The sequence below is a fragment of the Somniosus microcephalus genome, chromosome 16 (assembly GCF_052327205.1).
Source record: "Somniosus microcephalus isolate GS21.2 chromosome 16, FLI_Smic_1.0, whole genome shotgun sequence".
NCBI lineage: Eukaryota > Metazoa > Chordata > Chondrichthyes > Squaliformes > Somniosidae > Somniosus > Somniosus microcephalus.
In genome coordinates, this window is record NC_141002.1 from 65,193,554 (window position 1) to 65,217,337 (window position 23,784).

Consider the following 23,784-nt stretch of genomic DNA (forward strand, 5'->3'; position numbering starts at 1 on the left):
TTATAATCAGGGATGCTCAAGAGGGCAGACTTAGAGGAGCGCAGATATCTCGGGGGGGGGGGGAGGTTGTGGAGCTGGAGGAGATTGCAGAGATAGGGAAGGGCGAGGCCATGGAAGGATTTGAAAACAAGGATGAGAATTTTGAAATCAAGGTACTGGGAGCCAATGTAGGTCAGCGAGCACAGGGATGAATGGGACTTGGTCCGAGTTAGGACACGGGCAGTCGAGTTTTTGATGACCTCAGGTTTACGTAGGGTAGAACGTGGGAGGCCAGCCAGGAGTGCGTTGGAATAGTCAAGTCTAGAGGTATCAAAGGCATGGATGAGGGTTTCAGTAGCGGATGAGCTGAGGCAAGGGCTGAGACGGGCAATGTTACGGAGGTGGAAATAGGTGGTTTTAGTTATGCCCTAGATATGTTGTCCCAAGGCTCCTCACAGGAGGATTATCAAACAAAATTTGACGATCCCTCCCCTGAAAATGCATATTTTGTTTGGCAATCCCTCCCCTCAAAATACATATAAAGATTAACGCTTTCCCCTGACCGCACGTTAGCGCGGGCGCTGTATTTAGCTACACGGGATGCGCCAGGCAACCCAGTTCGGTCAAGTAGAGTTGCCTTGTGCCTTTGCCTTTGCCTTTGGGCAGCCACTCCCGCTACAGAGTAGCTGCAATACTCGCTGTGTCCGCACACAGGGCGATGGCGATTGGTGCTTTCAGCGAGTCAATTGATTGGCCAGTGGATTTGTCGGAATCTGATTGGTCGAATATTTGTCCTGGTCGGATGCGATTGGTCAGTGTATTTCCTTTCCGCGTGTTCTCATTTGGCGATGCAGTGTAGCGGAAGTGCTTTGAAACATTGCAAGAGTAATTGAGCAAAGTAATTGATACAGTTTATACTGTCACTGTCACAAGCGGCTCGTTCCCCGAACGCCTGGTCGTAGGAAATGGATTTAGAAAACAAAGTGAAAAAGGTAAGAGGATTGAGCATTTTGCTTTATCTCGTCAGTAAAAGCGTTTCTGAACCTCTGTCTTATCTGATCAAGAAAGGGACTACACCCAGTTGATCGCTCCGTATTACTTTACCTATTTAATAAAACATGCACCTGCCTTGGTTAAAGATTTATATGCTCTAAAGACTGACTAGACAATATAGTAAGAGAAGCTGCTAATGAATGGAATGATCGTGCACGGAGTGATAGGAAAGTCCCGCAGGATATTGAAAGGAATGTCGTAGCCTTGAGAAGCGCATTCTTTTACACGAGGCGAACAAATATAAGACGTGCAACAGATCTACTGTAAAACAGAAGAGACTGAAATAAGACCGTGAGGCAACTGCAATGGCCCTCGATGGTGCTGGGACCTCTTCTGCTGGGTTAAGGTTACGTCACTTTTTCTATTTGTTAGTCAATCATTTCATGTTTGAATGGCAGTTTGGCTCAATGGTAGCATTCGCCTGAGTCAGCAGGTCGTGGGTTCAAGGTCTGCCCCAGGATTTGAGCATACAAGCTCGGCTGATGCTTCAGTGAGAGAGCGCTGCATTGTCAGAAGTGCAGTATCTCAGATGAGACATCAAACCAAATGCCTACTCGGGTGGGGAAAAAGACAGGACTTGTATTCACGGCCTCCCAAAGCATTTTGCAGCCAATTAAGTACTTTTTGAAGTGTAGTCACAGTTGTAATATAGGAAATGCGGCAGCCAATGTGCGCACAGCAAGCTCCCACAAATAGCAATGTGATACTGGCCAGCTAATCCGCTTTTAGATGTTGGTTGAGGGATAAATATTGGTCAGGACACCAGATAGAACTCCCCTGCTCTTCTTCAAAATAGTACCATGGGATCTTTTACATCCACCTGAGAGTCAGACAAGGCCTCTGTTAATGTCTCAGCCAAAAGATGGCACCCCTGACAGTGCAGCATTCCCTCAGCACTGCCCTGGAGTGTCAGCCTAGATTTTGTGTTCAAGTCCCTAGAGTGGGACTTCAACCCACAACCTTCAGAATCAGATGAGAGCACGACCACTGAGCCACAGCTGACACCTCAGGTGGAGGTATAAGGTTCCCTGGTACTAATTGAAGAACAGCAGGAGAGTTCTCTAACATTGATCTGTCAACCAGATTCACTGATCATTTCTCTCATTGCTGTTTGTTGCATAATAGTGACTACATGTCAAAATGAATTCATTGGCTGTGAAACATTTTGGGATGTTTTGAGGATATAAAAAGTACTGTATAAAAGCAATTTTTTTCTGCCAAATAAACCAAATTACTAGTGTCTTATTTTAATATCCTGACTCTCAAATAATAATAAAAATGTTTTACTTTCATTTTCAACTAGTTATTTGAAGGTTTGAAGAAAAATTAGGAAAGGGAAGACAAAGCAGAAACTTGACATATTGAAGCTAGCTGTATGTGAAATAATTACGTACATCTCATTTGGGTATTTCAGAAATCCAATATTTCAGTCCCAGTTTCCTGGATATTGAGAATCTCTGTACCATATATTAATATAATATAAAAAAATAAATTGGAGCACTTAAAAAAAAATCTTGCCGTCTGAATCCATATTTCAGAGAAACTCTTATGAAAATATGCCTGATTTATATTATGCAACTGTTAAAATGTTTCTACATAGTATCATTAGGTTACTGTTACATTGCTATATCACCTCCGCTTTAAAGACTGTTTCAAAATTCAGTGAAAGTCACAAATGAAAGTTGTGCTTTATTCATCTTGACTCTTTACAATGTTTTTGATTTTATTATAGGTGCGTCTTCAAAAAGTATGAAACTTACTAAGTACTTGGGAGGTGTTTAAAGCATAATAAAGTATCACATTACTGAAAAGTGAAAGCAGAGTGGAAGGGAAATTGTTAACCTTACAGCTGTTAATTGCATTACTAAATCAGGATATATCGGGGCATAAGTACACCATAGTTACGTGGTTTGATAGATATGTGACATGCTGAAATTTCTGCCAACAAAGATGGAATAAACAAACTGGTCTAATCCTCTTCCCCTCCCCCAATAATTAGTCTGATTTATTTTAAGACACATGGGGCTAGAAATTGGATAAGGCCAGAAAATGGACGTGGGTATTGCGATGCATGATTAGCCTGCGCCCGTTGAGTCCGATGCAGGCAGCATGCAAACTTTGTGCTGCCTACTAATTAAAATGATTGCAGCGGTAAGGAAGCACTAAACACACTGTTCAGTGGCTTAGCATGTTAGCAGAGGACCCAAGTTCGTGCAAGGCTAGCACCAATTAAAGCTAGCCTGCACCTCTTAAAGGGGAGGTGCATTCTGGCTTCAGCAGGTGGTGAAAGTGGCTGGGAAACAGACTGAGGAGCAAGAAAACTGAATGATGGCGCAACATGGCAGAGAGAAAGAGAAAGCTCCCAGATTTTCAGATGCAGCACTGGAGGCCTTGGTGCGGAAGGTGGACAGGAGAAGAGAGGTCCTCTATCCACGGGGCCAGGAGGCCCGGCAGACAAACTGTGAGAAGGCAGTGGGATCAGATAGCCATGGTGGTTAATGCGAGCAGTGTATCCCTGAGGACCTGGATGCAGTGCCGCAAGAAGTTTAATGACCTTCGTGGTCAAGGCCAGTGAATTCATCTTCAAATGCTATATCCTTACAACTGAACCACTAGGCTCATACACTGCTCAATTCACCACCACCCCGCCACCCCCCCCTTCACTCACCTACCAATAATCTCTTATCAATCACGACTCATATACCTAACATTCATAGCTTCACCACACCCTCACTCACTTAGCACTGCTGCAAGCCTCACACCCACATCTCGCAGCTTGCACACACTGTCAGCTATTCAACCATGACAGCCACATCAACCAGACAGATTGCTCGGAACTCACTGACACACTTCCCTCTTTCTTGCAGAAGAAGGTCCTTTGAACGCTGTAATCCACAACCATGATGGCAGCTATCTGAGTTTGCATGGCAGCAAGCTGACCTTGCATGATAGCAGTCTGAGCCTCCACTGCAGCACTCCGACGTTGGGTGGCTGCTACTTGTGTTGCAATGGAAGTTGTGACATGGGCCATCAGTCGCTGCATCATGGTTGGGTTCAGAAGTGTGCGAACATCACTTCCGCACTGGAAAGGATGGGCTCCAAGCTCTGCGCAAAGCCCTGTGCCAAGTTGATGCTGAACTCCTCCATGCTCCTTGTCATCGACGCAGGCTTTCTGGCAGGCTTCCAAATGCCAAGCAATTTGTTGTGCATACCCATCAGCCTTTTTCTGTAGGCTGCCCATCGAAGTCCTCATCTGAGTCCTCTGCAGCAGAACCCGTGTGTGACCTCGCCCTCCGGCGAGCTGGCACCTGTGCTAAACTTGCCCCCTGTCCTGGCTGTAGCGCACTGGTGCCCAGTGTCTCACCACATGCAGATCCCACCTCTAATCTATCCTCTAAGATATGCACAGTATCAGTATTTGAGCTGGTGACTGCGAGTGTGAAATCAAATGACAGTACTGTGTCTTCTTCATCACTCTCCTTGCAGGATTAGGTATGAGGATACTGTCATCTTCAATGTTTTCAGCCACGGCCTCAACAATGGCTATCCAATAATGGCCAGCACTGTCTCCTCCATGGAGGTTAGGACATGCAAGTGCGCCTCTCTCCCTCCACTTTGCTCCTGCTGCACCCGGTTGTGCACCACCTTATTTTGCAAGAGAGAAGGAAGTGTGTCAGTGAGTGTCGTGCATTCTGTTTGAGTGTGGCTGTTGTGGTTGAATAGCTGGCAGTGGGTCCGAGTTGTGAGATGTGGGCGTGAAGCTTGCAACAGTGCTAAGTGTGTGTGGGTGAGGTGAAGCATATAAATTTTGGGGATGAGTCGTGATTGATAGAGATTGTTGGTAGGTGAGTGATGGGGGTGTAGTGATTTGAGCAGTGGCTGAGGCTAGTGATGTGGCTGGTAGGATATGGCATTTGAAGATGCATTCACTGACCTTGACCATTCGTGTGAGGTCATTGAACTTTTTGCGGGACTGCATCCAGGTCCTTGGGGCTTGACTCCTGGCATTGACCTCCACGGCTATCTGTTCCCACTGCCTTCTGACCGTGTGTCTGGAGGGCCTCCTGCGCCTCTGTGGATACAGGACATCTCTCCTCCTATCCATCTCCTCCAGCAAGACCTCCAGTGCAGCATCCAAAAACCTTGGAGCACGCTCTCTCCCATGTTGTGGCATTCCTCACTGTTTCTCAGGACAGATTCACTTTCTGTACAACTCCCAGCACCTGCTCCAACCACAGCGCAGGCTAGCTTTAAGTAGTGCAGGCTAGCTTTAAGTGGTGCTAGGAAGTGACGATTTTGGACGCCCTGCTGATACGTGCAGCTAATGAACACCACAGTTAGTGCTGGCTGCAGGCAGAAATCAGTATAATGAGCAGGCAGCACAAAGTTGGTGTGCTGCCTACATTTCAATCAACGGGTGTGGGTTAATTGCGCATCGCGATCCCTGCACCGGTTTTCAGGGGCTATCCAATTTAACATTCTCTCTGTATCCACTCTCAAAACCTTTCATAATTTTAAAGACCTCTATTAGGTCACCCCTCAGCCTTTTTTCAAGAGAAAAGAGATCCGGCCTGTTCATCCTTTCCTGATATGTATACCCTTGCATTTATGTTATCATCCTTGTAAATCTTCTCTGCACCCTCTCCAGTGCCTCTATATCCTTTTTATAATATGTCGAGCAGAACTGCACACAATACTCTTAAGTGTGGTCTAACCAAGGTTTGATACAAGTTTAGCATAACTTCCCTACTTTTCAATTCTATCCCTCTAGAAATGAACCCTAATGTTTGGTTTGCTTTTTTATGGCTTTGCTAACCTGTGGCGCAACTTTTAGTGATTTGTGTCTTTGTACTCCGAGATCCCTTTGTTCCTCTACCCCACCTAGACTCGCACCCTCCAAGTGATAAGTGACCTCCCTATTCTTCCTACCAAAATGTAATGCCTCACATTTATCTGTGTTGAACTTCATTTGCCAATTATTTGCCCATTCTGTAAGTTTAATAATGTCCTGTAATGTGTTGCAATCCTCCTCAGTATTGACTATCCCCCCCAATTTGGTAACATCTGCAAATTTAGAAATTGTGTTTTTGATTCCAAAGTCTAAATCGTTAATGTAAATTGTGAACAGCAGTGGTCCCAGCACTGATCCTTGTGGAGCACCACTACCCATCTTCTGCCATTGTGAATAGCTACCCTTTACTCCCACTCTTTGCTTTCTGTCTTGAAGCCAGCTAGCAATCCATTCTGCTACTTAGGCCCTGACTGTGCATTTTCTGACCTTATTCATTAGTCTTTTATGGGGTACCTTATCAAAGGCCTTTTGAAAAGCTAGATAAATTAAATCTACTGAATTACCATTGTCTACTCTCTGTTACCTCTTCAAAAAATTCAGCAAGATTTTTCCCTTTTGAAATCCATGCTGACTATTCATTATTATACTTTTCATTTCTAGATGTTCTTCCATTCTCTCCTTTAGTAGGGATTCCATTATTTTTCCTACCACCGATGTTAAGCTGACTGGTCTATAATTCCCTGGACATGTTCGATCCCCCTTAAATATAGGTATGATACATTAGCTGTCCGCCAGTCCTCTGGCACTACACCTTTTTCTAATGAATTATTAAGTATGTGTAGTAATGCCTCTGCTATCTCTTCCCTAGATTATTTTAAAATGCGTGGATGCAATCCATCTGGACCAGGGATTTTATCCTCTGAGTTCGATTAGTTTATTTAATAAATCCCCTTTTTTATTTTATTGCACTTATCTCATTACTCACCTCATCATCCAATGTCATATCCACCTGTTCTATCTCCCTGGTAAATACCGAAGTGAAATAATGATTTAATATTTCTGCCATCTCCCTATCATTACCTGTGGCATTGTCCTGTCCATCCCTTAATGGCCCTATTCCCATCCCAACCTTCCTTTTATTATTGATGTGCCTGTAAAATATTTTACTATTCTGTTTTATGTTCCTTGATAATTTAATTTCATAGTTCCTTTTTGCCTTCCTAATTTTTTTTGACTTCTCTCCTAATCCCTTCGTATTCTCTCTTATCATGCACGCCTCTGCTGTCCATGTACTTAATGTATGCCTCTTTCCTTACCCTCAATTGTTCCCTTATATCTTTATTCATCCATGGAGTCTCATTAGTGTTTAGTTTATTCTTTCCTTTTAGTTTGCAGAAATACTGAAATAGTCTGAATTTTAACAAGTTTTTGCATGTATTTAGCTGAAACGAAAGGAAGAAAGAACCTGCAGTTATTTAGTGCCTTTTGTGACCTAAGGATGTTACAACTAATAATTTTTGAAGTGTGGTCACTGTTGTGATGTAGGGAGCCAATTTGTGCACAGCAGGGTTCTATAAATAGCATTGAGCTGAATGACCAGTTAATATGTTTTGGTGGTGTGGGTTATGGAAAAAGTAATGGCCAGGACACCAGGAGAACTGTTCTTCAAATAGTGCTGTGGGATCTTTTGCATCCACCTGAACAGGGCAAATGCAGCTTCAGTTTAAACGTTTCAGCCGAAGTATGACCCTTCTGACAGTGTGGGCCTCCTTCAGTACTGCACTGGAGTGTCAGCCTAGGTTGTGTGCTGAAGATCTGCAAAGGGGCTTGAACCCACAATCTCCTGACGCTGAAATGAGAGTGCTATCAATGAGCCAAGGCTGACAACTAACAGGAGAGGCACTGCTGCGATAGACAGCTGAATGTAGAAAATACTGCATCTAGTGGGGGTAATTTTAACTTTTATCGTTCGGCAAAAAATGGGCAATAGTGAATCAACCGCCTGTTTCGCACCCTGCTTGATTTTTTTTCCATTGAAGTCAGAAGTGTGTAATAATTTACAACTCTTGACCAAGATTCTCAGCCATCCTGCCAAACCCAGTCAGGAGGTAAATTCCATCTTTTAAGAGTGTGTATTGTGGACAGTGTACAGATGTCTTTTGCAATGAATTTGTGTGCTTGTACTTCTGGGCACGTTCTTGTTTTACAATGGTCTTTGGGACCTTTCGCCCTAGCTTAGCAGATGCTCTAGCACTGACTTTTTTTTTAAAAATGCAGCTGGGCCACAAGCCGAAGATTAAAATATGATTCAGTAGGTGTTGAGTGATTCATAGGCCTTGGCCTGTGTAAACATACGTGCAGTGCGCTCTACTGGACAGGATCATTGTAATTTGAGCCAGGCCGTACAAACGAGGTGGTGTCTGCAGTGATGCTGTAGCTACCCGTCTGAGATCAGTGGCTGCAGGCTGTATAAAATGTGCTCCACACCATGACTTTAAGAGAGTCATAAAGCGAGCCGTTTTGGATTTGTCTGCTGCCAACTATTGCTGGATATACATATCTTGAACGTTTTTTTTGTCATTACTATTGCGCGGTGTTTTCAGTTTGCCCAGGTGGCTTTAATAATCAAGTTAGCTTTCCCCTCCCCCAACACCAGGGGTTTGTAGTTCTTGTGAAGAAAAACTTATTGTCAAATAGGGAATTATTCTGGTTGTGTTCCAGCATGTCGATGGCCAATGCTTACTTTAATCTGATAACAGATACTTTTCCAGCCTTTTCTTTCTTAAGTGTGACGGTTATTGAAATGAGTAATGTGACCGACAATAATGAGAAGCAACATGGTTTGATCCCACATTGTATTCAAAAATAGATCCAATTCAAAAGAAAAATGGATGGAATGAGTTGGAGATTTTTATGTTTTAACTTGGCTTCAATTTAAAATAACCCTAAAAGGGAAAACTCTGATTGCATTGCAGACTACCAGACTAGTTTGCTGGACAGTTTAGTAAACTTTTCTTGTTTGTCCAATAAACTTCTCTCTTTTGTATGGTCAGATGCCCGAAAAAATAGACATGGCTATCTGCGTGATCTCATCCAAAAGAGACCAGCTGTGACAGATCAGTAAAAATAATGTGATTTTTTTTTTTTCTCTTTTGAAACATGTAAAAGTAAAGCATCATATCAGCTGAGGAATAATAGTGCAGTAGATAAAGTTGGTATTCAGTAATTTGGCAGCATACATTGCCTTTACTAGAAGTTGGGGCAAGAGGGAATACGAGTCCTCATTAAATGGAAAGCAGTTCACATTTTACTCATTGACACTGATCAAAAACACATTCATCTCATTGAAGAAGGGTCAAACCTGAAACGTCAACTCAAATTTCTCTCCACGGATGTTGCCTGACCTGAGTTTTTCCAGCATTTTCTGTTGTTATTTCGGATTTCCAACATCTGCAGTATTTTGCTATCATCTCATTGCTGTTGTGCTCACAGTGCCTGTCACATTATACAATAGCAAAATACTGCAGATGCTGGAAATCTGCATTATAACAGTAACTGTGCAGTATACAGTAGTTTATAGAGTAGCTAAAGTAAACATTGGTCCCTTAGAGGATGAGACTGGGGAATTAATAATGGGAAATAGAGAAATGGCAGAGACTCTAAACAATTATTTTGGATCGGTCTTCACGGTAGAAGACACTAAAAAATCCCAATAATAATAGATAATCAAGGGGCTATAGGGAGGGAGGAACTTAAAACAATCTCTATCACTAGAGAAAAAGTACTAGGCAAACTAATGGGGCTAAAGGCTGACAAGTCCCCTGGACCTGATGGTCTGTATTCTAGGGTCTTAAAAGAAGTGGCTGCAGAGATAGTGGATGCGTTGGTTGTAATCTACCAAAATTCCCTGGATTCTGGAGAGGTCCCAGCGGATTGGAAAACCACAAATGTAACGCCACTATTCAAGAAAGGAGGGAGACAGAAAGCAGGAAACACTAGGCCAGTTAGCCTAACATCTGTCATTGGGAAAATGCTGGAATCCATTATTAAGGAGTTAATAGCAGGACATTTAGAAAATCATAAGACAATCAAGCAGAGTCACCATGGTTTTATGAAAGGGAAATCGTGTTTGACTAATTTGCTAGAGTTCTTTGAGGATGTAACAAACGGGGTGGATAAAAGGGAACCAGTGGATGTAGTGTATTTGGATTTCCAGAAGGCATTCGATAAGGTGCCACATAAAAGGTTACTGCACAAGATAAGAGCGCACGGGGTTGGGGGTAATATATTGGCATGGATAGAGGATTGGCTAACTAACAGAAAACAGAGAGTCGGGATAAATGGGTAATTTTCCGGTTGGCAATCAGTAACTAGTGGGGTGACACGGGGATTAGTGCTGGGGCCTCAACTATTTACAATCTATATTAATGACTTGGATGAAGGGACCGAGTGTACTGTAGCCAAATTTGCTGATGATACAAAGATAGGTGGGTTAGTAAGTTGTGAGGAGGACACAGAGTCTGCAAAGGGATATAGATAGGTTAAGTGAGTGGGCAAAAATTTGGCAGATGGAGTACAATGTGGGAAAGTGTGAGGTTATCCACTTTGGAAGGAAGAATGAAAAAGCAAATTATTATTTAAATGGGAGTGAGACTTCAAAATGCTGCGGTACAAAGGGATCTGGGGGTCCTAGTACATGAAACACAAAAACTTAGCATGCAGGTACAGCAAGTAATTAGGAAGGCTAATGGAATGTTGGCCTTTATTGCAAGGGTATGGAGTATAAAAGTTGGGAAGTTTTGATGCAACTTTACAGGGCGCTAGTGAGACCGCACCTGGAGTACTGCGTACAGTTGTGGTTTCCATATTTAAGGAAGGATATACTTGCATTGGAGGCAGTACAGAGAAGGTTCACTAGGTTGATTCCTGGGATGAAGGGGTTGACGTATGACGCAAGGTTGAGCAGGTTGGGCCTATACTCATTGGAGTTTAGAAGTATGAGAGGTGATCTTATTGAAACATATAAGATTCTGAGGGGGATTGACAGGGTGGATGCTGAGAGGATGTTTCCCCTAGTGGGGTATCTAGAACTAGGGGGCAGAGTTTCAGAATAAGGGATTGCCCATTTAAGACGGAAATGAGAAGGAATTTCTTCTCTCAGAGGGTCGTGAATCTTTGGAATTCTCTACCCCAGAGAGCTGTGGAGGCGGAGTCATTGAATATATTCAAGGCGGAGATTGATAGACATTTGAACTACAAGGGAGTCAAGGGGTATGGGGAGAGAGCGGGAAAGTGGTGTTGAGGACAAGATTGAATCAGCCATGATCTTATTGAATGGCGGAACAGGCTCGAGGGACCGATTGGCCTACTCCTGCTCCTGTTTCTTATGTTTATTGCATATGAAGCTCTTTGGGCCTTCCTTTTTCACAAGATAGTTGTGGATGAAGAAGGCCATTCAATCCATCTTAATTAATCCATCTAGAGTGACCCTACAGTCTCCTATTGCTGCATCTAGTTGTTTCTTGTATAATTCCAGGATTTCTGCCTCCACCATTCTGCCCAGAAGTCAGTTCACCAAGTGTTGATCATTCTTTGTGGTACAGAAGTTCCTGATATCAGTCCAGTTTTGTTTACTAGTTTGAACATTAGTTGCCTTGTCAACAACAAGAGCAACAACTTGTATTTATATAGAACCTTTAACGTAGTAAAATGACCCAAGGCACTTCACAGGAGCGTTATAAAACAAAATTTGACACCGAGCCACATCAGGAGAAATTTGGGCAGATTTGGTCTAAGAGGTAGGTTTTAAAGAGAGGTGGAGAGGTTTAGTGAGGGAATTCCAGAGCGTAGGGACTTGGTGCGAGTTAGACCACGGGCAGCAGAGTTTTGGATGACCAAGTTTACAGAGGATAGAATGTGGGAGGCCAGCCAGGAGTGTGTTGGAATAATTGAGTCTAGAGGTAACAAAGGCATGGATGAGGGTTTCAGCAGCAGATGAGCTGAGGCAGGGGCGGAGTTGGGCAATGTTACGGAGGTGGAAATAGGCGGTATTAGTTATGGTGCGGCTATGTGTTCGGAAGCTCATTTCATGACCCCAAGGTTGCGAACAGTCTGGTTCTGCCTCCGACAGATGCTAGGGAAAGGGGTGGAGTTAGTGGCTAGGAAACGGAGTTTGTGGCAGGGACTGAAGACAGTGGCGTACTGCCATTGTCGTACTGCCATTGTCGTACTGCCACAGTTTAATGTAAAGTAGTATTCTGGATTTACCTTTCAGTATCATTTGCTATCATCTATATCTCTTAGATGCCAGGGTGAAAAGCCCAAGGGCAAAACTTTCAACTTTGGCCGAGGCATAAAATGGGCAGTTGTGGATCGGCCGGCTGTTGCACACCCTGGTTTTGTTCCCTTTTCATCGAAGGCAATGAAAAAGAAAATAGGACTGGGTGTATAACAGGTGGCTTCTTCCCCATGATAAGCCACGTTGACTGCTGCTGTTGTACAGATAATCAAATTTACTCCTGATAATTGATTGCATTATTTTACTATAGTGATATGGTGCTATACAATTTCTTCTTGGTCACCTAAAGTGTTTTTTTCCCCACAGATGACCCTGGGACATGAGCAGGGAGCTGGGGCCCCATGTCTGAAGTGCAAGGATAAATGCGAAGGATTTGAACTTCACTTTTGGAGGTAGTGTATATTTAATGAATGATTACAATGCCCCTCCCCTTTCCTGTGCTTGGAAAATCTAATGCTTTCAGTAGATTGAGACCTAGAAATTGTGGTCGGAGGCGTACCTCCGGAGTATGCTCCAACCCGCAAAACAATTCCGAAAGTACCTCCTGGCGCCCAGGCTGCGAAGAGTTGTGGTCTCGGGCCTCCAGGCAGACGGCAGCGTAAAAGCCCACGGATCCCAGGGACGCAGGCGGTTCAGAAGCGGCCCTGGGATCACGTGGGCCAGGCCCTCCAATGACAAAGGAGAATTACATTTCATTCATTTACGAAGGGAATCCCCTAATGATATGCAATGGAATCCCCAAATCTAGTGATTATACAATGTACAGAATTGCAATTTTATTCATAAGTTCCATGATTGCACCAATCTCAATAAAAATATAATTTTTTGATAATTTTATACATAATTAAGACTGTAATCTGGGCCAATATTTGCATAAACTCACTTAATAAAGTGTGTGCGCATAATTTAGGATATAAAAATGTTTAATTTAAGCCTTAGATATCCCCCTTACGTTGATGCAAGCAGGCCCTACCTGTGGGCAATTGTGGGCAAGTAGCCCAACTCTGCGACAGCGATTTTGCTTTTTCAGACCCCCCCGCGGATGGCCTGTCAACGCGTACGTTCCAAATCTGAACTTGCATAGCATGTCAAAGGGAATACAATAGTGTACCGTGAGAGTACGCCCTCACAGATACCGCAATTTCAGGGCCATTAAGTTTCAACACTCTCATTTCATTTTTCACCTCTCTTTATAAATTGGGATTTAATATAACTGCTTCTTTCCACCCTGCTCCCTCCTTTCATCAGCAGTGAGGGGAAAATGCTTGGTCTGCAGATTTATTTGTAGGTTTTTGAAGAATTTATTCTGTAGCTTCAGGAAAGGAATTGTTTTTAAAGGCTTTTCTCTCCATTTTAAGTTATTTTACATGAGGAGAAACTACCTTAGTATTTAGATTGATAAGATAGCATCGATAATAAGATGCTCTTTACTTTACCTCATGACATTGGGGGCGATTTTAACCCTACTCGCTCAGCAGAAACCTGGCGGGTGGCCAGTTAAATTCGCCCTGGCTCTTACCTGTCCAAAAGCCGCCATGATCTCAACATTTGCAATTTTAACCTGCTCTCCTGAGCAGGCAGCAGGGTCACATGCCCAGAGCTAACAGGGTCCTTCTTTACATATGCATGTTGCAGCTCAATTACATCATTGAGACCTGACTGTAATTTTAACTCGGGCCTGAGCGGGGAATCCACCTGGAGTTAAAATCGGGGCCAATTGAAACCGTCTAACTATTTCTCCCAACCTCCATTCCCCTCTTCCTATCCCCTTTTTAAAAAGGGAATTACAATCAAATCCTTATTCTGTGCAGTGGAATTTGGTTGGACTTGAGAAAGAATTTTCCTTTTTAAATGGATCTTTATTAATGAGGTTACATATTTTTGTTATGACAAAATGTACGAGCTTTGGTTATAACGATACTGACTAATACCAGTAGGCATTGACTAAGGAACATCAAAATGCCTGGCTTGTATCAAAGTGACATGTATGTAGATTTAACTTAACTGTAAAATCCAGTGCGTCAGTCTTGCAGTTATAATTTTAATGGTGCCTAAGTGCCTCAAGCATAACATATATACCAGACTTTTACAATATTTTGTTATAAATGCAATGAATATTTATACCTATGGCATATTTTACTCTGAGGCTATTGTTTGAATTATTCTGGATGAATAAAGTTCTCATAACTTTCCTCTTTTGATTTGAATGTTTTCAAAATCACACTTAAAATCACTTCATTATAAACTTCTACAGCAAAAAACAGATGAAGTTATTGGTTGCTACAAGTGGTTGACAATAATACTGGTTTCCTAACCAGTTGAATCCTAAGTAGACCCTTTGGAAGGAATAAATTATGTTGAATAATTATAATGGAAAAATGTCATTCGCTCCCCCTTTCTATTTTTTAAAAATTATTAGTTGTTATTTTTAAACTTGCCATGAAGTATCTGTCCTTCAAGGGCATTGTGTTTACAGTATTTTCTGAAGCAGGACCATATATCTTCATTTAGCCTCTGCTCTCACTGCTTGTTGCTTTCATTGGAGTGGCAAGGACGGTCATTGTCGTCAGAGCTGAATATTTTTATGTAGCCAGCCTTGGAACCATCACAAAGATGGCACGCCTGCGTGGGAAGCCAGCCACGGTGTGGCAGGTATTTACTTTCTCTGAATGAGTTACTTTTGCTTGTGAAATACTTTGGGTTGTAGATCATAGGATGTTGCAGCACAGAAACGAACCGTTTGACTCACCAAATCTCTGCCAGTGTTTTTATCCATAAGAACCACCTAGTTTAATCATAATCCTGCTGATTTCCCACATAACCATTCTTATTCCTTTTCAGGCAACTATCTAATTCTCTCTTTTTTTTTTTAACTCTTTAAGGATGCTGCCTGAACAATGGTTTACGGCAAGGAATTCCAAAATAAAACCATCTTCTGCGTAACAGTTTTTTTCTAATGTAGTATTCCTTTAAATTGCAGTATTTATAAGATTGGCTTTGACCCGAGTTGTAATTCAGGACTGCTCTTCAGTATGTCCTTATTAACGCACAGCATTGAATCTTTATGAACAAGCCCAAGAAAAACTGAACTAACAAACCATGTCATAAAGTAAAATTGATACTGTGGTTGCAAAAAAATTGCCTAGTTTTACAGGGATGGGACAAATTATGGCCCCTAATTTCTGAATATGCCCAGCAGTTAATTCTCGACGTAAATTGGCCAGTAGTGTAACGGAGGGACCAGAAATCAGCCTGGACCCAGGCCCGGGCAAAGGCTGCTAGTTTCCATGGAGGCCTAGTTCCATACCAGGAGCCTCCTTAGCCCCAGCCCCACTGGCTGGAGTCATACCTAGCACAAAAAAAGATGGTTGTGGTGGTTGGAGGTCAATCATCACAGCCCCAGGACATCGCTGCAGGTGTTCCTCAGGGCAGTGTCCTAGGCCCAACCACCTTCAGCTGCTTCATCAATGACCTTCCCTTCAACATAAGGTCAGAAATGGGGATGTTTGCTGATGACTGCACAGTGTTCAGCGCCATTCACAACTCCACAGATAATGAAGCAGTCCATGCCCGCATGCAACAAGGCCTGGACGAAGTTCAGGCTTGGGCTGATAAGTGGCAGGTAACATTCACACCACAGGTGCCAGGCAATGACTATCTCCAACAAGCGAGAGTCTAACCACTGCCCCTTGACAGTCAACGGTATTACCATCTCCGAATCCCCCACCGTCAACATCCTGGGGGGTCGCCATAGACCAGAAACTTAACTGGACCAGCCACATAAATACTGTGGCAACAGGAGCAGGTCAGAGGCTAGGTATTCTGCAGCGAGTGTCTCACCTCCTGACTCCCCAAAGCCTTTCTGCCATCTACAAGGCACAAGTCAGGAGTGTGATGGAATACTCTCCTCTTGCCTGGATGAGTGCAGCTCCAACAACACTCAAGAAGCTCAATCCCATCCAGGACAAAGCAGCCGCTTGATTGGCACCCCATCCACCACCTTAAACATTCATTCCCTCCACCACCAGCGTACCGTGGCTGCAGTGTGTACCATCTACAAGATGCACTGCAGCAACTCACCAAGGCTTCTTCGGCAGCACCTCCAAAACCTGCGACCTCTTCCACCTAGAAAGACATGGGCAGCAGGCGCATGGGAACACCATCACCTCCAAGTCACACACCATCCTGACTTAGAAGTATATCGCCGATCCTTCATCGTCGCTGGGTCAACATCCTGGAACTCCCTGCCTAACAGCACTGTGGGAGTACCTTCACCACACGGACTGCAGTGGTTCAAGAAGGCAGCACACCACCACCTTCTCAAGGGCAATTAGCAATGGGCAATAAATGCTGGCCTTGCCAGCGACACCCACATCTCGTATACAAATTTTTAAAAAAAATCAAGGAGCCCCAGCCCCTCTAACATCAAGTGAACTGGGATGTTCCTGGAATACAGGTTTTCTTAATGACAGCTGTGGGGTCTAAATGGTTCCTGACCCAGATCTCCATCAAACTGCTGGTACAATTATTATTATTGGCCCCTGCTGTCTAGAAATTTTGCTGACAACTGCTGCTTTTCTTGCCTCCCCACTTCTTCTGACAGGTGCCCAAGTTGTGCCCATAATGGTGTAGGGGCCTGCCACTTCTATTCAAAAGCGGTGACCTCCTGGGAACATAGGAACAGGAGTAGGCCATTCAGCCCCTTGAGCCTGTTCCGCCATTCAATGAGATCATGGCTGATCTGTGACCCAACTCCATATACCTGCCTTTGGCCCATATCCCTTAATACCTTTTATTTAACATAAAGCTATCAATCTCCGATTTAAAAGTAACAATTGATCTAGCATCAATTGCCATTTGTGGAAGAGTGTTCCAAACTTCTACCACCCTTTGTGTGTGTAGAAGTGTTTCCTAATTTCAATCCTGAAAGATCTGGCTCTAATTTTTAGACTGTGCCCCCTAGTCCTAGAATCCCCAACCAGTGGAAATAGTTTCTCTCTATCTACCCTATCTGTTCCCCTTAATATCCTGAAAACTTTGATCAGGTCACCCCTTAACCTTCTAAATCCCAGGGAATACAACCCTAATTTGTGTAATCTCTGCTCGTAACTTAACCCTTGAAGTCCGGGTATCATTCTGGTAAACCTAGGCTGCACTCCCTCCAAGGCCAATGACCCTGATCCTGAATACACCACTGGAGTCAAGAGCAGAGGATACTAGTACCTGCTCCATTGCAGGTTAGCTGGAATGGGCCAATGGATTTTGGGGCCAATGTCCTCACAAAGGGACTTCTGCTTTTAACACTCCTTCTATAGAAAAAGGCCAAATGTATAAAATCATGGAAACGTTGGTACAAAATGACGCCAATCAGCCCTTCAGGCATGATGGGTCCTTTGCTGGCAGTTTATGGGCAAGCTTCCATATGAGCATTCCTATTGGTTTATGGACCAAGGCAATATTAATGACATCCATTGAAGTGGGTCCTCTTTTTTTATGGAGAGGGGGAACTGCATAGATTAAAAAAAAAACACTCTTGATAATCTAACTTCCATTTTATTCTCCCTGACTCTAAGGCTACACTGGAGTATAAATGTTGCTAATATTGGTGCGAGCTTTGTTGGCCAGAAGCGTGTATTGGGAATTTGGGTGCAGAGGTCAGCAGGCCATGCAGGAATTTCCTTTCATCAAAATTAATGGACAGACAACCCTACATTGTCCCCTGATCTCCATACCCAAATTCCTAATATGCGTTCCCAGCAGGTGAAACTCCATGCCAGGAGTGTAGATTTGTTAAATTTACTGTTTAGTGCTTTGAATATTTACGCTGACGACATCCAGCTCTACATCTCAACCTCTCCACTGTTTCTGTGTTGTCGTGACTGCTTGTCTGGCATCCAATCTTGGATGAGCTACAATTTCTTCCAGTTCTACATGGGAAAGAATGTAACCATCATCTTCGGTCGCCATCACAAACTCCGTATCTTCACAACTGATTCCAGCCCTATGCCCTGCCTCCATCTCCGGTTGATCCAGGCGGTTTGCAGCCTCAGTGTCATACTCGACCCAGAGCTGAGCTTCTGACCGCATATCCTCTCCATCACAAAGACTGCCTACCTCCATCTTCATAATATTGCACATCCCTGCCCCAGTTCATTTGTTGCTGAAACCCACACCATGCCTTTATCACCTCCGGACTCAACTATTCCAATGCTTGTCTCCCACCTTACACCCTCCATAAATTTCATCTCATCCAAAACTCTGTTGCCTGTATTCTATCCTGCGCCAAGTCCTGCTTACCAATTAACCCTGTGCTCACTGACCTACATTGGTTTCCAGTCCCCCAGTGCATGGCCTTCCACCCTCCCCCTCTCCCCCCCCCCCCCCCCTTCTCTCTATAACATCATCCAGCCCTACAATCCCCCAGAACTCTGCATTCCTTCAACTCTGGCCTCTTCTGCATCGCCCTCTCCTTTCGTCCCACCTTTGACAGCCATGCTTTTTGGCCATCTAGGCCCTACCCTTTGGAATTCCCTTCCTAAACCTCCACCTGTCTCTCTTCCTGTAAGACCCTCCTTAAAACCCACCACTTTGGCCAAGCCTTTGGTCACCAGTCTGAATATCTGCTTCTTCGGTCTGACATCCATTTTTGTCTGATGTAAACTTCTTTGAAGCACCTTGGAATGTTTTCCTTTGTTAAAGCACTATATAAATGCATGTTGCTGCTGAATTAAATTTTAGTATCTATATTTTTGTATTGGGTTTTACAACAGATTACTGTAATAGTAACTAGCAAATTTTCCAATAGCTTTTTTGTTTTGCAATATTATTTTAAAGCAGCTCAGCAGTAGAATAGGTACTGTGGTCAGGATCTGGTTAAGTGCTCATGAACCCTAAATCTGACAATAGAAGTTTTTTTTCTTCACTTCTTGGGTGGGGCATCCTGTTTCAGGTCTAAAAATTGACATCATATCAGTCTTGTTCTTTGCTTAGTATGATTCTTGGTATCGTTCTCATGAACAAACATTGGCTCGGAATTTGCGGTTGTAATGATGGCAAAATGGTCAGTGTTCGCCGTCATTACTCTGTGAAACTGACAGCAACTTCTGGCATCCGCACATGCGCAATTAAATGCAGAAATCCAGAAGTTGCTGTCGGTGATGTCCCACTCCTCCACAGAGTATGCTGTTGAAGTCCTTGAAGATGGAAAGCTTACAAATCACTTTAATTGACGTGTACTTCCACTTTTTACACTCTAAAACCCCTGATAAAGTTAAGCCTTGTTGAATTAGGTGTAATTCGGGTTTTAACAGCATATTAAGTCATAATTACTGCTGAACAACCTCTCTGGTCCTGAAAAACTAATTTTATATTTGTGGAATGACAAATTTCTCCATTATGATACAAATTCCCATAGGTTTGGAAAAAATAAGACATTTTTTTTCAAGTTTGTTTATGATATTTCAGTTTCTACCTTAATCCCATGTCTATGTCCCAATCTTTATTTCGCTCTCTGTAAAATGATTAAAAGGTGAAGGATAATCGGTGCTTTTGACTTCCTGGTTTGCTGTCTGAGAATTCTTCAATGTGATTGGCTGCTCAGCCTGCTTGATGACATCACTATTGCTGGGTGCCAGAGTTCCCCTATATTTGGTGCCAGAATGAAATTAACGTTGGGAAAAGTGAAATTGACGCTACAGAGATCGCAAAATCTTTGTGGGCAACTTTCTTCGAGGTTAGTGTCAAGCGCCGTCACTTCACTGCTGACCGCAAAATCTGGGACACTGTCTTTACCAGTCTTAGGAGATATTAGGAGTTGGATTACCAGTTGAAGCAAGGAAGGTGAAAATATGCAAAGGAGGAAGAAACTCTGTACTAGTTTGCTTCTACATTCCAGATATGCAAGCTCTGCCACAGCACAGCAATGTGTATTTCATGAGAACAGTAGCATAGTGGTTATGTTACTGGGCTAGTAATCCAGAGGCCTTGACTAATGATCCAGAGACGCAAGTACAAATCCCACCATGGCAGTTGGGGAATTTAAATTTAGTTAATTAAATAAATCTGGAAAAATTACTAGCATCAGTAATGGTAACCATTAAACTATCGGATTGTCGTAAAACCCATCTGGTTCACCAATGTCCTTTTAGGCGAGGAAATCTGCCTTCCTTACCTTGCCTATATGTGACTCCAGACCCACAGCAATGTGGTTGACTCTTAACTGCCCTCTGAAATGGCCTAGCAAGCAACACAGTTGTAACAAACCACTACAAAAAACAATAAAAAGAATGAAACCGGTGGACCATCCGGCATCGACCTCGGCACCGGCTACGGACACGACAATGGCACACCCAGCCCAGTCGACCCTGCAAAGTCCTCCTCACTAACATCTGGGGACTTGTGCCAAAATTGGGAGAGCTGTCCCACAGACTAGTCAAACAACAGCCTGACATAGTCATACTCACAGAATCATACCTTTCAGCCAATGTCCCAGACTCCTCCATTACCATCCCTGGGTATGTCTTGTCCCACCGGCAGGACAGACCCACCAGGGGTGGTGACACAGTGGTATACAGTCGGAAGGAGTGGCCCTGGAAGTCCTCAACATTGACTCTGAACTCCATGAAGTCTCACGGCTTCAGGTCAAACATGGGCAAGGAAACCTCCTGCTGATTACCAACACAGGGCTACATGCTTGCTAAAAAGCGGAAGCAGCATGCTATAGACAGGGCTAAGCGATCCCACAATCAACAGATCAGATCAAAGCTTTGCGGTCCTGCCACATCCAGTCGTGAATGGTGGTGGATAATTAAACAACTAACAGGAGGAGGAGGCTCCATGAATATCCCCATCCTCAATGATGGTGGAGCTCAGCACGTGAGTGCAAAAGACAAAGCTGAAGCGTTTGCAACCATCTTCAGCCAGAAGTGCCTAGTGGATGACCCATATAGCCTCCTCCTGAGGTTCCCACCACCACAGAAGCCAGTCTTCAGCCAATTCGATTCACTCCACGTGATATCAAGAAACGGCTGAGCGCACTGGATACAGCAAAGGCTATGGGCCCTGACAACATCCCGGCTGTCGTGCTGAAGACTTGTGCTTCAGAACTAGCTGCGCCTCTAGCCAAGGTATTCCAGTACAGCTACAACACTGGCATCTATCTGACAATGTGGAATACTGCCCAGGTATGTCCTGTCCACAAAAAGCAGCTCAAATCCAATCCAGCTAATTACCGCCCCATCAGTCTACTCTCAATCATCAGCAAAGTGATGGAAGGTGTCGTCAACAGTGCTATCAAGCAGCACTTACTCACCAATAACCTGCTCACTGATGCCCAGTTTGGGTTCCACCAGGACCACTCGGCTCCAGGCCTCATTATAGCCTTGGTCCAAACATGAACAAAAGAGCTGAATTCCAGAGGTGAGGCGAGAGTGACTGCCCTTAACATCAAGGCTGCATTTGACCAAGTGTGGCATCAAGGAGCCCTAGAAAAACTGAATGGGGAATCGGGGGTGGGGGGTGGGGGTGGTTGGGGTGGGGGTGGGGGTGGGGGTGGGAGTGGGAGGGGGGGGAGGGAGAGGGGGGGGGAGGGAGAGGGGGGGGAGAGAGGGGGGGGGAGAGAGGGGGGGGGGAGAGAGAGGAGGGGCGGGGGGGGAGGAGAGAGGGGGTGGGGGGGGAGGAGAGGGGGTGGGGGGGGAGAGGGGGTGGGGGGGAGAGGGGGTGGGGGGGGGAGGGGAGAGGGGGTGGGGGGGGGAGGGGAGAGGGGGGGGGAGGGGAGAGGGGGGGGGAGGGGGGAGAGGGGGGGGGAGAGGGGGCGGGGGGGGAGGAGAGGGGGGAGAGGGGAGGGGGGAGAGAGGGGGGGGAGGGGAGGGGGGGGGGAGAGAGGGGGGGGGGAGGGGAGGGGAGAGAGGGGGGGGGGGAGAGAGGGGGGGAGAGAGGGGGGGGAGGGGGGAGAGAGAGGGGGCGGGGGGGGAGGGAGGAGGGGAGAGGGGGGAGGGGAGGGAGGGGGGAGGGGAGGGAGGGGGGGGGAGAGAGGGGAGGGGGGGAGAGAGGGGGAGGGGGGGGAGGGAGAGGGGGGAGGGGGGAGGGGGGGGAGGGAGAGGGGGCGGGGGGGGGAGAGAGGGGGCGGAGGGGAGGGGGGGGAGGGGGGAGAGGAGGGGGGGGGGAGAGGGGAGGGGGGAGAGGGGGGGGAGAGAGGGGAGGGGAGAGGAGGGGGGGGGGGGAGAGAGGGGAGGGGAGAGGAGGGGGGAGGGGGGGAGAGAGGAGAGGGGGGGTGGGGAGAGGGGGGGTGGGGAGAGGGGGGGGGGGAGAGGAGAGGAGAGGGGGGGGTGGGGAGAGGGGGGGAGAGGAGAGGAGGGGGAGAGGGGGAGGGGGGGAGAGGAGGGGGGGAGGGGGAGAGGCGGGGGGGGAGGGGGGAGGGAGAGGCGGGGGGGGGAGAGGGAGAGGGGAGAGAGGGGGGGGGGAGAGGGGGGGGGGGGGAGAGAGGGGGGGAGAGGGGGGGGGGAGGGGAGAGAGAGGGGGGGGGTGTGGTGGAGGGGGGTGTGGGGGGGGGGGCGGGGTGGGGGGGGGGAGGGGGGGGTTGGGGAGGTGGGGGGGGTGGGGGGAGGGGAGGGGGTGGTACTATTCACTGGCTGGAGTCATACCTAGCACAAAGGAAGATGGTTGTGGTAGTTGGAGGTCAATCATCACAGCCCCAGGAGTTCCTCAGGGCAGTGACCTAGGCCCAACCATCTTCAGCTGCTTCATCAATGACCTTCCTTCCATCATAAGGTCAGAAGTGGGGCTGTTCACTGCTGACTGCAGTGTTCAGTGGCATTCGTAATTCCTCAGATAATGAAGCAGTCCATGCCCGCATGCAGCAAGACTTGGACGATATTCAGGCTTGGGCTGATAAGTGGCAGATAACATTCGCGCCACACAAGTGCCAGGCAATGACTATCTCCAACAAGCGAGCATCTAACCACTGCCCTTGACATTCAACTGCATTACCATCATCAAATCCCCCATCAGCAATATCCTGAGGGGGGTCACCATTGACCAGAAAGTTACCTGGACCAGCCACATAAATACTGTGGCTACAAGAGCAGGTCGGAGGCTGGGTATTCTGCGGTGAGTGTCTCACCTCCTGACTCCCCAAAGCCTTTCCACCATCTGCAAGGCACAAGTCAGGAGTGTGTTGGAATGCTCTCCACTTGCCTGGATGAGTGCAGCTCCAACAACACTCAAGAAGTTCAACCCCATCCAAGACAAAGCAGCCTGCCTGATTGTCACCCCAACCACCACCTTAAACATTCACTCCCTCCACCACTGGTGCACCGTGGCTGCAGTGTGTACCATCTACAAGATGCACTGCAGCAACTCACCAAGGCTTCTTCGGCAGCACCTCCCAAACCCATGACCTCTACCACCTAGAAGGACAAGGGCAGCAGGCGCATGGGAACACCACCACCTCCAAGTTCCCCTCCAAGTCACACCATCCTGACTTGGAAGTAGATTGCCATTCCTTCATTGTCGCTGGGTCAAAATCCTGAAACTCCCTCCCTGGACAGCACTGTGGGAGTACGTTCACCACACGGACTGCAGCAGTTCAAGAAGGCAGCTCACCACCACCTTCTCGAGGGCAACTAGGGATGGGCAATAAATGCTGGTCTTGCCAGCGATGCCC

General features: G+C 45.8%; 1 protein-coding gene across 2 annotated transcripts in view; it reads left to right on the forward strand.

The window, feature by feature from the left end:
- Window positions 1-819: 819 nt before the first annotated feature.
- tes (testis derived transcript (3 LIM domains)) overlaps window positions 820-23,784 on the forward strand; it is a 56,554-nt gene continuing 33,589 nt past the window's right edge. The window contains exons 1-2 of one of the 2 annotated variants that reach the window (XM_086009169.1): window positions 820-971; window positions 12,429-12,514. In XM_086009169.1, the coding sequence (XP_085865295.1) occupies window positions 945-971; window positions 12,429-12,514 (113 nt within the window). In that variant the 5' untranslated portion in view covers window positions 820-944. Of the gene's footprint in view, window positions 972-1,277; window positions 1,379-12,428; window positions 12,515-23,784 lie in introns of those variants that run through there. The other variant, XM_086009170.1, reaches the window with a different exon arrangement.